This window comes from Cnephaeus nilssonii (assembly GCF_951640355.1).
Source record: "Cnephaeus nilssonii genome assembly, chromosome: 3".
In the NCBI taxonomy this organism is placed as follows: domain Eukaryota; kingdom Metazoa; phylum Chordata; class Mammalia; order Chiroptera; family Vespertilionidae; genus Cnephaeus; species Cnephaeus nilssonii.
Window position 1 is genome coordinate 49,216,579 of NC_137074.1, and position 15,146 is coordinate 49,231,724.

The window sequence follows — 15,146 nt, forward strand, 5'->3', positions numbered from 1 at the left end:
TCAGTTGTTATATTTAGGAGCTATTATTATACATGGTTATTTTGCACCTAAGGCTCCTCCTCACAGACACTTAGGAGGTGGCCTCAGAATCAGAGCCCTTTAGATGAGGTGCATCTTCCTTTGGGCAACAAGTAAAGCTCTGCAGTGTGATTGGTGAGCTATTAATAGAACCTCAAAATGAAGTATATTACAGGGGTCCCTATGTTTAATGAAGCTGTCTTTCAGAGTCTTCATCAAATATAGGGTGTCAAAAAATGTATACACACTTTAACAGCTGATAATTCACTTAATTTTCACTCCTTCTCAGGTTTAAGTGATTTGAAATAATGGGTGAAACCAGACTAAGCTTTGAACAAGGAAAATTTATTCTAAAGTGCCACTGAACTTTTCTTTATAGTGATACATAAAAGATAAAGTTTACGGTACAAAACTGGCAACAGCCAAGGAATTGAGAGTGCACAAATTCCGAACGAAATGATTCCTGATGTTTGCTATTGCATGGCTTCCGGTTATCAGCAGTGCCTGGATCAGAATGGTCATCAGTTTGAAAACAGGCATTGACAAAAAATTTATTCAATTGTGTAGATTCTTTTAAATTTTGAAAATGAACTGTATGCTAATAAATACTGACTTTATAATCATTCAAAGTGTGTATACATTTTGGAGGACACCCTCTATATTATAATTCCAGAAGGAAAATATATATAGCAAATACACATTTTGATGAAGCACTCAAGAAAGAGACAAGAAAAAAAGTAGTCACTATTAACAAATTTTCCTAACCACATCAACATTGTATATAATATCTGTGCATAAATATGTTCTCACCTAGAACAACAGCAAGGTGGTATGATCCTAGTAAACCCAGTATTTTTTTAAATATAATTTTATGATACAAAGCTTTCATTTCTAAAGGTCTTCCAAAAATATTCCTCTTGCTTCCTCAAATACAAAGACTGCCTCGTTTCCTGCAAATTGTGTTTCTATTTCTGTTCAAGAATATCAACTTCATTAAAACTTTAAAGATTTAATCCTGAGTTATGCTTGATGAGATCTCTGTGGGATGAGGGAAAAGAAAGAAAAAGAGAGATGGAGACTCCGCAGTACCTGCTATTTTATAGTGTTCTTACAATGGAAGCATAATTTGTTGACGAAAACACACTACTGTAGAAAAAAGGATTTAAAAACACATACAAAACATCATTTTAAACTCTAGAGTGGGTTTCTGAAGAGAAAAGCTTGTTTTTTGTTGTTATTTTTAAACAAACAGCAAGACAAATATTTAATTATGCTGATTTTGTTGTTCAACATGAGTCACACTTTTAAAAGAGAAAATGCAGTAAGAATGCTTGCTACTCATGTAAAATATCACTTGTCATATGAATCTATACTTGATGTGTATATGAACCAAAATTATTTCAATTTTAAAAATCTAATTTATATTCCATAGATAACATGAGTAAGCATCATTTCCCCATTTCATCAATTGTCTTCTTAAAGTTTTGATTTTTCTATTTAAAAGGATGTATTTGATAGTAAAAAATTGAATGAGTGTGCTATTAAATATTATACATCTACCAATACAAGTTGGAATAATACTAAAATATTTTGAATATCCATAATTTGATTACAGTAGAAATAAAAACTCAGAGAAATAGACAATGAAAAGCAATAAAAATTATAATCTCTTCTTGGATTTATTGTATCCACTCAGTGTAAATATACTACATCATCTATATTTATATGTATTTTTAAGATCCTCACCTAAGGATATGTTCATTGATCTTTTGAGAGGGGAAGGGGGGGGGGCAGGAAAGACAAAGAGAGAAATTTTGATGTAAGAGAGAAGCATGGTCAGGTTGTCTTCAGTACATGCCCCAATCAGGGACAAACCCACAACCTAGGTAAGTTCCCTGACAGGGAATCAAACCTGCAACCTTTTGGTGTTTGGGATAACATTCCAACCCACTTAGACACACCAGCCAGGGCAATATACTACATCACTTTTAAAAAGGGAGGAGCATATAAAGCCAAATACTTCATTTATGAAAAATATGTAATTTACTTAGCCAATGAATTTTCTGATTGCTGAGTTTTTAAATGCTCTAATTTGAGGGGAGAAATTAAATTTTATAGGAAAATAATAAAAACACAAAATCACTTCAAATACACAGATTTAGGTTTGTCTAGTTACTCTGTACTTTCCAGAAAGGCATTAATTTGAAAAATTAAAGAGTGATACTGGATGACCTCCATCCAAGGTTCATGGCCGCTCCGACATTCAGAGATTCTATCAACACCCTTCTTTTCATTGTGAGTGCTAGCCATTACCTGTAGTAACTTCTCAGTCAAAACATAAATACTTTAAAGTCAATCATTTGTATTTCTATTCATAAGTAAAATAAATGTAGGAAATGAATAAGCTATGTAACTCACATGGATGCACTAATAGGCTAAATATAGCAAATTAAGTGGTATCAACATTTAAGAAAATATTCTAGCTGGCCTGGCTCATACAGGTATTTCACACATACATAATGACTCAAACAATGACCAAAAGAATGCTTCTTCCTATATTAGAAAGTGAACAAAGAGAAATGTTCTAAAGGCTTTTTTTTTATGGTTCAATGACCTCAGCCAACTTGCCAGCTTAAGGTTTTCAACATTTCATTTCGAAAGAGCTACAGCCCACACAATGCCTATGGAACTAAGTATTCCTATGCTGGCTGTATGTCTTCACTATTGGATTTACTTCTATAATGCATGCTAGCTATAGGATGATCATTTTAGAACCCAATTGCCTGACTTAACCTATGTCTCCCTCTACCAGTAACCTCCTCTATCCCACCCTATTCCTATTCTAATTACAAAACAATAAAGATAACACCCTGATCAGTGTGGCTCAGTTAGTTGTGCATCCCTTGCACAGAAAGATTACCAGTTTGATTTCTGGTCAGGGCTAGATCCCTGAAAGGGGGCTTGCAAGGGGCAAACAATTGATGTTTCATTCTTATAGCAATCTTTCTTTCTTTCTTTCTTTCTTTCTTTCTTTCTTTCTTTCTTTCTTTCTTTCTTTCTTTCATTCATTCTTTCTTTCTTTCTTCCTTTCTCTCTCTCTCTCTCTCTCTCAAAAATCTATTAAAAATATAAAAAAAATGTTAGCAGAACAACAATTCCTAATGGTAAAAAAATTACACAAAATTATTCCCATCCTTTGAGAGAGGACACCAAGTTCTTCATTCTACTTTTTTTCTGTGTTGTGTTGCAAAGAGCGAAGGCAAAAAAAATCAATTTGATCTAGTTCTGGTCCCAATTTTGCCACAGTATAGCTGTGTAAGCTTGTATAAACCACCAATTCTGACTCTAGGATTTCTCATATAAGCAAGAGTTTTGCTACACAATCCCAGGGTAAGCCATCACATTGTGCTCCAGGGATGACATTCACAAAGTATCTGATGTGAACCATAGCCCTGTAAGTGTGTGATGTGAGGTCCACCCTGCCAGTTCTCACATTTTCATTCTGCAATATCATGATTCTGAAAGCTGAGACCTTCATCATGTAATTTCAGTACTCTCACTGCTTATCAAGTTTCAATATTGGACATATCAAAACTCAGTGAGCTAAGACAAGAGATTGAGAGACACTAAATGTGTCAGACCTGAAATCAGATATACAACCGTGGCCTTTCCCATTCAAACTTGGCTTAGTTTCACTGTCTCAGCCTCAATCCTTGGAAAGTCTAGGCAACGGAATGTGACCATTGTACTATTGGTGATTCAATTTGGAGTTCACAAGAATATGCGTTAGTGAGTTGAAGAATAACTGAAATATTAAGTGAACATAATATCAAAGTCCTTATAAAACAGGTGCTCTCAAATAGTTTTTATTTCTGGTGTTTAGCAACTTCCTCCCAATCCAGTTAAAGAATTCTCTCTGAAATTGAGATGTGGAAAGTGCTATCGCCCTATAAATAGGCTCATGCCCTGTTACATGAATCATGGTTGCTGACAGCAAATCAGAAGATTAATTATTTGGCTTTGTTAGTAAAGATGATAGCACACTATTGTCTTCCCAGAAAGCTTTCTGGTACCCCACACTCACATTCTTCTAAGCTAAGCTGCAGCAAACTGAAGTCCCTGGTGTACAGATACATGCATGTCACCCTTGCATTGGGCCTGTCTTAACAGGTATTATCATCTTTCTGCCAGATGATTACTGTGACACTTTTGCTAAAGGAAGTCACCAGTCAGGATCCTCTCTGCCAAGATGTACACTAAATAGATGAAAAAGAGGAGCAGATTAAATGAACACTAAAGAAAACATTAAACTCAGCAATTCCCTCAAATTCTCTATTTTCAAATGAGATGCTAAGAAAAGGGCCACAGGAAGCAATTTCCCTATGCAAAAGTAAGCCATGCAAACAGCTCATCTGCAAATCAAACTTCAACAAAGATGAGGTGAGTTTACCTTATCCATTCATACATACAATCCACCTGTCATTTTTATTAGCTAGTTTTGAAATGAGGAGGCTGCGTAAGATCTATTCACAAATATCATGTAATTATCCTAACTACAGTGCAAGAACATACTTCAGAGACTGAGACATAAGAATCACATTGAATTCAGAGGCTTGAAGTTCCTTGTAAACTACATAAGCCCTGAGAGAAGATGGCCCCCAAAGGATTACTGCATAATACCAGGAAGTTTATTTTCCCCTAATGCAAAGTATTCACTGTGCAGAGGCAACTCTGGTTTTTGTATAAAGCTTCAACTTATGAAATTAATTGGATGCAAAATAACAGAGACTTTAGTAGCTCCTGCCTCGGGATCATAATGATTTTGGTTTACTCCTGAAATTTACTATTTTATCAACATCACAGAATAAGAAAAGGAGCCCGCTACAAAGAAAATAATGTCATGAAAACCCAATGGAACAATGAGATTGAGATGGCTTTTCACAAGACTTAATCCCAAATTTCTCAATTAATTGTTGATCCCAACTGTCTAAACTTTCCAAGCATTTTCTTCACCCCAATTGAACCTGGCCCATATGCCTCATTCCTGGAACCCAGGAGAACATCACGGAGTTGCAAAGACCCAACCTAAACGAGTCTACTAATCACAGAATGGAAGCTTTCTTTCTGGGCAGTATTTCCTTGCAGTCATCCACAGTATGGACAGAATATCTGCAGATTATAAATGACCCGGCAGGCCACACCCAGAGGATCAATAAAATCTGGTGGAGGCACAGACCTGGGCAATTCTGCTTTTATTCTCTCAAGCTGGGACACTGGCCTGGCTTGAGCTGGGAGGAATCACTCTGAAACTCCAGGGATCCAATTTCCCTTTGTAAACAGACACACATTACAGACCAGCCATTTGAATTAAGGGCCAGATAAGAGAATCAGTTTCAGAAAGGCCTGCCAAGAAAATCTCTAAGTCTAAAGTTTTCTTTACCCTCCCTGCGACCAAACTGCAGATACTACGTTTTCCCCTTACTGTGGCAAAAGTAAGGGTGAGTGTACAAACAACGGGAGTAACGGGGCAGAAAAGTTAATGAGCAGAGTCCTTGGCAACCATGGGAGTAGCTGGTGGTAGAGCATAGGAAAAGGAGGTCTATGTGAAAGGGCAAGTGGGAACATGGGGAGGTGAGAAATTGACAGGAAGATCTGAATGATGCAGTATCATGTGTTGCTGGAGGAAGAGTTAGAAAAAGAGAATAAATTTAAGATTGTCGGATGTCTACTAAGGGTCTATTATGAGTCAAGAAAGGTGCTAAGTAGTATGAGATATAGGGATAAAGGGCTTATTTATATTTAGGTTCTCAGTAGGTAATGTAAGGGATGGATGGATGGATGGATGGATGGATGGATGGATGGATGGATGGATGGAGAAATAAAAAAATGAATGAGGTGCCCTGAAGGATTCTACAGTTCTACAGGCTACATGGGACTAGAAGTATCTATGTGCATAACTCTCATCCTAGGGCAAACCATAGTTACAGCAAGGTATAAAGTGTTTCCCCAAATATGGGACAAGAAGCTATTAACTGAAAGAGGGTGACAGAGAGATGTCTGAAAATTAAGAAAGAAGGGGGGCCAGAATGGAAGGGAATACTGGTTCCCTTCCATGCCTGTTCCCAGGTGTTTCGCTGAAGAGGAGGAGGGTGTCAGCCTCTGGGGAGCCCATTGTCGGGGTTGCTACTGACCTGGTCTCCGCCTCACTGGCCTCTTGCGGCCGCTGCAGAAGCGCACTTTGCTGAATACCCCGAGGACGTGCCTTTCGCACAAGGAGCGCCCGTCTTTGCTGGGGCTGGAGCGGCGCTTGGAGGCCGACACCCGGTCGCTGTTGGACTCCCTCGCTTGTCGCTTCTGCCGGATCAGGGAGCTGGCTATAGCCGCAGCCATAGCTGCTCAGTGCGGGACCCAGGCCCTGGGCTCCACTGCGCCCTCAGGATTGCTCTCCGCTGGGGCTAGGGCGGACCTCGGGGGGCCTGGAGGCGCGGGAGGCAGTGCTAAGGTTTGAAAAGGCTGCAGTTCCGAAAACCCGCGCCCACAAGGTTTATCAGAGTCTGGGCGGCAGCGACAAAACGTGTGAAAATCCAGATGTAAACTTCCCCCAACAGCTGGCGGAGGGGGCGGGGGCGGGGCGCTCCCAGGCCTTCCTGCTAACTAGACGCGTGCACCCCAAGCGATCGGCGTCCCGGGGGCACTGGGGAGTTGGGTCACACTGCCTTCAGAGTACCAAGTGGAAGGGGAAGAGAGATGTGCACAACAACAAGCCGTGCCCCTGTTGCAGAGGCGCAAGCGTTGTCAGGTGTCCAAAGTATATCTACACACACATCATACAGAACCCGTTTATAAAGCAGAGTCTGGACCAGGTACGGAGGCTTGCCCCCGTGGAAAACACTTCAAAAGTGAATAAAACGTTCCTTTAGAGAACAAGCCACCAACCGCAGAGAGAAGGAGAGGAAGGCAGCAATTTAACTCCCTGCGGTCCGCAGTTCTGGAGATTAGGAGGTCCTTCCCGGCTGGGTGAGGTCTAAGAATGGCATCTCCCCAGCCGCCTTCCTCACACCCGGAGAGGCGCGAAGTGGGAGCGGTTAGCAGGAGTCGGGGTAGGGGCTCAGGGAGGGGGGGCAGCTGGGAACCTCTGCGGCGAGCGGACTCCCCGCCAGCCAGCAGCAAGGCAAAGAGGGCAGGAGGCTAGGGAGGAGGGAGGGAATGAGGGGGCTGGGGAGGAAGGAGGGAGAGCGAGAGGGAGGGAGGGAGATCCTCGAGGGCTAGGCACTCCTCAGGGAGCAACCCGCGGGAGCAGGGATACCGGGGTCCCAAGAGCGGGTGCTCTTTCTTTTCCGCTGGCTTTCTGGCACGAAACGGGCACAGTCGGTGATTATTTAGGGAATCCTAAATCTGGAATGACTCAGTCGTTTAAATAAGCCCCCTCAAAAGGCAGCGATGCTGAAGGTGTCCTCTCCAGCGCGGCGCCCACACGCCTTTAACTGGAGCTCCCCGCCATGGTCCTCCCGCAGCACAGAGCCGGTCTCGGCACCGACTCGGAGGGCGCAAAGGAAGGAGGAGGTGCCCGGGCGTGCTGGATCAGGTCATCTCCGCGCAGGCTGGCCCCGGGTTCGCACCCCCTGGCAGTCGATGGCTCCCGGGCAGCAGATCAGATGGGGATTACCGGCGGACAGGAGGCCGATCACTCAGTCCAGCGGGGCCCATCCCGGCTGAGGACGGAAGTAACCAGTGCGCTGTGAACACCCGCGCGTCCGCTCCGGTGGGGCGGGGGCTGGCTGCAGGCGACCTGGGCTCTAGGTGGCTGCGGCTCCGGCCCAAGCTGCCCACCATGGTCTAGCGCCAGGGGCGCAGGCGGGGCCCTTGGGCCGTCTGGGGCCACTGCGGGAGGCGGCGGAGCGTCCAACAGGGTCCTGAGGCCGGAGGGAGGGACGGACGCAGACTCTGGGGCCCCACCGGCCAGGAGGCAGGTGAGGGCTGCTGCCAACTCGCCCAACTTGTGCGGGTGGCCGCTCAGAGCCTTGGGCTAGCGGGGTTTCCTTCGTTGCGGACCCAGGCCCCCCGGAGGGGGCTCTCAGGGTGGATTCTCATTCATGGGCTGGGGCTCTGGGTGCCGGGAGCTGAACCAGCTCCCGCGCGCTGTCACCGCCTCCCACTGAGCTCTGCTTGCTGGGCTAGAGCGCTCGCTCCATAGGAAACTCCACGCAGGGACGGCTGCTGCTGAGATGGTTGTGGGACCCAGAGCGGTGGTGGTGGGAGTATCTCCGGTGCTGCTGGTCCACCCTCCAGAAAGCTCCAGAGCGCCCAGGTGGGGCCAGGTGGGGGCCGGGCTCCAGGAGCGCAGGAAGAGCCAGCCGGGTGCTCAGGTCCTCCTCCTCTGCCTTGCGCCCTCTGCTCCCAGACTCCCTTCTTCTCCTTCCTGTCACCCCTCTCTACCTTCTCTGTCTTCTGTCTCTCCCCTTTTCTCCTCTCTACGCAATCCTACGTGATTGAGGTTTGGATGAGAAATTCTCAGGCAGAGCAAGGAAACTGCAGCTTGGGTCGGCTCTGTCCGGTCCCTCCCCCAAGAGAAAACACCACCCCACGCCTTTTGGAGGACTGAGTGTGCAGGGAAGGGGGTTAAGGGTGGGGGAGCTGAAAGAAGGCAGTGCACCCTCTCTCCAATAATCTGGAGCAGGTAGAATTCTCTGTTTATCTTGGGCCCCCAGGTTGAGCCCCACTTTTAGCTCATCCTGGAATAGGAAAAGTGTTTCCCCTTCCTTTGAACCAGATTTCTTGGTTCTGTCTGGAAAGTTGCAAAACAGGCTCACTCCCTAGAATGAGGAACCAAGTGAGCACCCTGCACAAGGGAGAATGGAGGTAAGGTGAGACGGTGACTGTGGACAAGGGCAGTGAACAAGCAGCTTTGGAGTACAATCAGGTCTCTGGGAGTGCTTGTGGGGACTGCTGGATGTTACAGAAAACTCAGCAGAGGAGATCATGCCACCCAAGTTAAAATGCAGCATGAAAGATTTTGGAAGTGCAAAAGGAATAAGCACCTTCCATTCATGCCAAGGTCTCAAAGTGGCTATCAGTTATATTTACGCTCTCTCTTCAACTTATCTTCAAATATCCCTAATGCCTCCCCTTAGACACCTGGCTGTGTCAAAGGTAGTGCCCAGAGATTAAATGGGTGATTTCCAAGCAGAGACAGGTGTATGTTGGGACCACCCTAGTAGAAGGCAAGGAAAATGCGGGCCCTGGAAACTACTGAAAAGGAATGTGGGAGCAGGAGAGGCTCCAGGAACTCTCTGCCTGTGGTCACTAACCTGTGGATCTACCAGAAATTCACATAGGCAATGAGGAGGATTGAGGTTTGTAAGGTGTTTAGACCAGGCACTACTCTGCCAAACAGCCCTACTGTGGCTGGGGGGTTTGGAACTTTCATGCTACCTCTGGGCATAACACAGGCAGACAGGGGTTATGGGGCAGACAGCTGGAAGGAAGATTCAATAGCAAGATGTCCGAGAGGGGGGAATCCCAACTGCCAGTGGGCAGCACAGATCCCCTGCAATAGTTCAGTGTGGCTGAATTAGGACAGAGAACGTGGCATTTTAACAATACAGAACAAAACATGTGAATACAATTTTAATAGTACATCTGGGTGGGGTAAGGGGGCTCCTCATTTTAAAATAATACTTTCAACAATAAAGATAACTTAATAAAATCAAAGTAGCACTGTACCAATTAGGCAAATGTTCACATTCCACAGATAAAATGATCTTCCTTCCTTGGCTACCAGAAGACCTGTCTCATTCTTGAGGAAGGCAGGCACAGATAGTACTAGCTGGCTTTGGGGCTCCTTGCCTTCTTCAGTTCAACACCCAAGAAGAAAAAGGTCAGCTAAGGTGAGAAATCTTAGCAAGAGGTGGGTGTATAGTGAGGCCTTGAGAAAATCATTGCTAAACTCTGAGTCTCTCTCTTATGCTCAAAATGGTGAGAATCATTCCAAACATCCACCTCATAGAACTAAATATGTATGCGCAAGCATTTGGAAAACTGGAAAATGCCAAATGAGTGAAAGAGATGATGACAGTGTAGTTTTTTTGTTTTTTTAAGAAAATGCATACTATTTTTCTGAGATGCTTTTTAAAATGCAGGTTCCTGATGATTTCTCACAGTGTGGAGAAATCTCTATGAGTAGAACCCTGAAATCAATATTTTTTATTGATTTCAGAGAAGAAGGGAGAGAGAGAGAGATAGAAACATCAATGATGAGAGAGAATCATTGATTGGCTGCCTCCTCCACACGCCCTATTGGGGATTGAGCCCACAACCCAGGTATGTGCCCTGACTGGGAATTGAACCATTGACCTCCTGGTTCATAGGTCAATGCTCAACCACTGAGCCACACCAGCCAGGCCAGGAATTTGAGTTTTTAACAAGTTCTTCAGGTGTCAGAGTTTGAGAGTTTAATATATATATATTAAGTGAAGATAATATTAGAAGGAAGAAATAAACTCAGACTTTCAAAGTCTAACACTTTTCTCCAAGATTATAGTGCCCCCTACTTCCCTCCATTCAAAAAAGGGGAGGGGACCTGGAAAGAGGATGTGTATTATGTAATCTTTGAGTTTATTTTTTTATGGGAGTTTATGAGAAATAAGGATGTTTTGATGCAGAAGGTAATAACTGTAGCAGTCATAAGATAGAAGAGGATGATGGGGGAAAGATGGAAAAGCAGGTAACAGTGGCTGTTTGAAGTACTCTCTGAATTGACATGACAGCATCAAATTAGGCATTTAAGGAAGAAAACGAAAACAATAAATGTCAGCTTTTTGAGAGCAACATCATCCCTGTCTTTAGATCTCTATTAAAAGAACATGGTGATTAGACCACAAAGACTTCACTTTCCCCCCTGCACTCCTGCAGTTACTGTCATAGTGCTTTTCAGCTGTGTAGCCCTTTAAGTCTTCATCAACATCATTATTCCATTTCTTCAATGGAAAAAAAACAGGTAAGCAAAGGGAATTTTAAGAAGTTATGTAGAACCTATGAACATGGCCACTGAGATCAGAAATAATACTTAATTGTTTTATATCCAGAAATTCATAACTTTCTTACCTGGGCCACTAAATCTCACAAGTCTTCTTCCTTGGTTACTAGGACACTTCTGATATCTTTGTATTTTGGGGACAGGAATGAGATTTAAAAAGCTTACTGATGATTTAGGTAAAACAATCAGGTTATTTTAAAGGTGAATATCTGAGGGACAATAATACCTTGATTTTTAGACTGTCTTCCTTTGCACAACTTGAGAATTTCCCTTTAAAATTCTGGAGATATCATGGGTGAAAACACATTTAATTACTTTGGAGAAGGTTGCCAGTACACACTGAAAGGTAATTAGATAGTTACATTTATATTTCTGATCTCCAATCAAACAAATGAAACATGGACAGTCTTCATCTTCTTCATATTTTTAAATAATATGTTTTATTGATTTTTTTAAGAGAAAGAGGGGAAGAAGATAGAAAACATCCATGATAGAGAAACATTGATCACCTGCCTCCTGCATGCCCCCTACCAGGGTTTGAGCCCACAATCCATGCATATTCCCTGACCAGGAATTGAACCAGCAACATCTTGGTGCATGGAACAACACTCAGTCCACTGAGCCATGCCTGCTGGCTCATCTTCTCCATATTTTAAAATGACAAAACACAGAATATTTAATAGTCTTTCTCTTAGTCATAAGCCATGTCTTCCAACTCCCAAACCAAACAACTAGGACTACTGTAGTCATTCACTTGAAATTCTGAACTGAGCACAGATTGCTCAGTTCCAAGGCTCTTCTTTGGTTCCCAAGGGTAACTCTATACCCCTCTACATTCTCCCTGCCCTCAGCAAGCTTAGAGTGCGTACCATCATGATCTTATTTGTCTCTGGTCTTGGTCACCCACTAACTGTATGCCACTGGAGAGTAAAGCATATCTGCGAAATAGACCAATGAAAATAAAACTAGTAGTACCTATCTAAGTAGGCTGCTGCAAGGCTCAAAGAAGAGTGATAATGATATAAAACATAATCTGTAATTCATAGACATCATCATTCACTCCTGGACATAATGCATTTAACAAAGGCTAGAAATCAACTTGACATTGTAATGGCAAACAAAATTTTCATTAGTGGAATATTGTCAATGTTCTTATCTGTTGGGAACACAAAGGAACCTAGCTCTGTTCATACATCATCCCTCTCTAAGAACAGCCCCTGTCTCGAAGCTTTGTGAATACGAGATCCCTAGGCTCTCACACAGCAAGCTCGATAGGCAGAAGAAGACCATTTCTCCATGAATTTCATCCCATAGAGTAACTATATTTCCATTTTCTTTTCTCTGCCAGATTGTCTGTTAAAATAGGTCAGCAAAAGCATAATTACCTTCTAATAATTTGTGAATTCATTCATACAACAAATTTTTATGGTGTTTCATTCAACAGTTCAACAATTGAATTACTACATGTTATGTTTCTCTGGCTTTGGCCATCTCTCAATTTATGAAACACAATAGACTTAATGCTTTATAACACATATTAATGGTGGTATCCTTATTGCTCAAGTAGAAACATTATCAATGTCATAGAGAATGTCTCTTTTTGATAAGAAATATATGACTAATTGGAGTCTCAGTTTTTCTGTAAAATTGAGCCTATGCTAAGCTTCCTGCACAGTAATAAGTGCATTGCAATTATAGACACATTGAGTCCTTATAACAACACTTCTGAGGTAGGTTCTGCCATTATCCTCATTTTATAACTGAAGAAACTGGGGCACAGAGAGGTTAAGTTGCTTTATCAAGGTCACTCAGTTAAGAATCGGTAGAGTTCAAATGTAACCCATGTAATTTACTTCCTTTTATCCGCTATATTACACTTGAAAGAGAACAAAGTTTTGCCACCCTAAAAGTGTCTTTCAGGATATTGATTTTAAGTTGGTTATTAAGAAATAAAAGACTCAGAAAGAACATTTTCCCCTTTTCCTGTCCAAGAGACTCAGATGTAAAGACCTGCTCCAAAAAGGAAATCTTAGCCTATTCAACTTAGCCTAAATTGAGTTAAGTATGGTAGATAGTAAGGCTCCAAGCAGGGGCCTGTTAACTGGGTCAACCCCCATGTGACCCAGGGTGTCCAAATTGCCTAGCAGGAATTTGCTTGCCACTCTCTTAGCTACCCCTAAATTGCCCATTTTTACTTTTGAAATCTCAGAACTTGTCCCCCTATTTTTTTTATTTGTCCAATATGACATATATACCCAATTTTGCCTCACTGTTTTTGGAATTCTCATGCTTATATGTATTCTCTGCACATGTATTAAAATTTTATTTTCTTACACAACCAGTGCGGTTCAGTTGGTTGAGTGTCATCCCATACACCAAGAGGTCGCAGGTTCAATTCCCAGTCAGGGCATATGCCCAGGTTTTGAGCTCCATCCCCAGTAGGCAGCCTATCAATATTTCTATATCTCTCTCCCTCTCACTTCCTCTCTCTCTAAAATCAATAATAACATTTAAAATTTATTTTTCTCTTGTTAATCTCTGTTAGCTAGAAGAACATAGAAGTTGGGAGGAAACGTATTTTTACCAACCCCCCACCCTGTGTGTCAATAAAAAATGGTACCATGAACAATTATAATCATGTAATATAAATGGAATTAGCATTTGCATTTATAGAGTATTTACTGTTTAATAATCATCTCCCCATGTAATATCTCTTTTAGATTCTTGACAACCTTGTGAGTAAAGTTAAGGAGATAATAATACCCAATTTTACAGAAAAACTGAGACTTCAATAAGTGATATAATCTTCCAAGGTCACAAAACAGATGAGTGAAGATCTATGAGTGTATTATAGGCCTTCTGAACTCAATGTCTCTCATATCCTAACTAGGTCACATAGAGGAAAAATGAAACTGTTATCCTTTCATTCACATCCCTCTAGTGCTTCCTTAGCAGGGTTTCACATCTTATAAATGACCTTGAAGAAGTTACTTAATGTTGGAAAGGAGGGGGATACAAATGTCCAAAAACTTCTCCCTCTATTGTTTTTGCCTCTCTCATCCACAGAACTAACTAAGGTAGTGGTTATCCACTCTTGGCCACAAGAGGGTATCCTTTGGCTCTGAGGATGTGGCCTTCAAACACTTTCCCCTCCTTAGTTCAGTAATTCAAGTTGAGTTTTATAAGAAAACTATAGGGAAATTAAATCAAAACATGAATTAAAGGAATTTAAAATAGGATAAAATTACATTTCTTCCACTCACATTTCTAAAAAATGTACATCAGTTTAGCTTGAACCACATGGTTGGTACTTGGTTATGCTCATTCCCAGATGGCTTGAGTATGTTACAGAATCTGCCTCAAGTGACTCCCCATCACTGCAGCCCTTCTCTAATTTCCACTGTCACCAATCCAGTAATACCCCTTCATTGTAGAAGAGACTTGTGGTTAGAAGATTCCCATTAGAATGTAAAACCCAGATGAGCAGAGAGATATTGTATTTTTTAATTGATTTTAGAGAGGAAGGGAGAAGGAGAGATAGAAACATCAATGATGAGAGAAAATCATTGATCTGCTGCCTCCTGCATGTCCCATACTGGGGACCAAGCCTGCAACCCCGGGCAGTGCCCTGACTGTGAATTGAACCGTGACCCTCTGGTTCATAAATCAAAGTTCATCCACTGAGCCACACCGGCTGGGTAAGATGTTCTATTTTGTTTTCTTTTCCATCTCCAGTACCTAAAATAGAATTTAGTATGCAGCAGGTGCTCAGTAAGTACTTGAATTAATTAATTCATCCATCCATCCCTTTAAGTTAAAAATGAAAACATTTACTCTAATATCCAGAAGCAAACTCAGTTGCCATAGTTGGTGTGGCTCAGTTGATTGAGCATCGTTCTGTGCATCAAAGGGTTGAGGATTCAATTCCCATTCAGGGCACATGCCCAGGTTTCAGGTTTGACCCCCAGTCAGGGTGTGTGTGGGAGGAAAATGATCAATATTTATTTCTCTCTATTGGTGTTTATAGAGATGTTTCTCTCAAATATCTATTGATGTTTCTCTCTCTCTCTATCTCTCTCTCTCTCTTCCTGTC

General features: G+C 42.3%; 1 protein-coding gene across 3 annotated transcripts in view; it reads right to left on the reverse strand.

Moving 5' to 3' along the window:
• Positions 1 to 15,146, reverse strand: part of FGF12 (fibroblast growth factor 12) — a gene marked incomplete at its 5' end in the record, with an annotated part of 401,111 nt that overhangs the window by 253,706 nt on the left and 132,259 nt on the right. The window contains one exon of one of the 3 annotated variants that reach the window (XM_079767429.1): positions 6,210 to 6,408. The exons of the other annotated variants lie outside the window; for them this stretch is intronic. Coding sequence (XP_079623555.1) covers positions 6,210 to 6,408 — 199 coding nt within the window. Of the gene's footprint in view, positions 1 to 6,209; positions 6,409 to 15,146 lie in introns of those variants that run through there. 3 annotated transcript variants of the gene reach the window in all.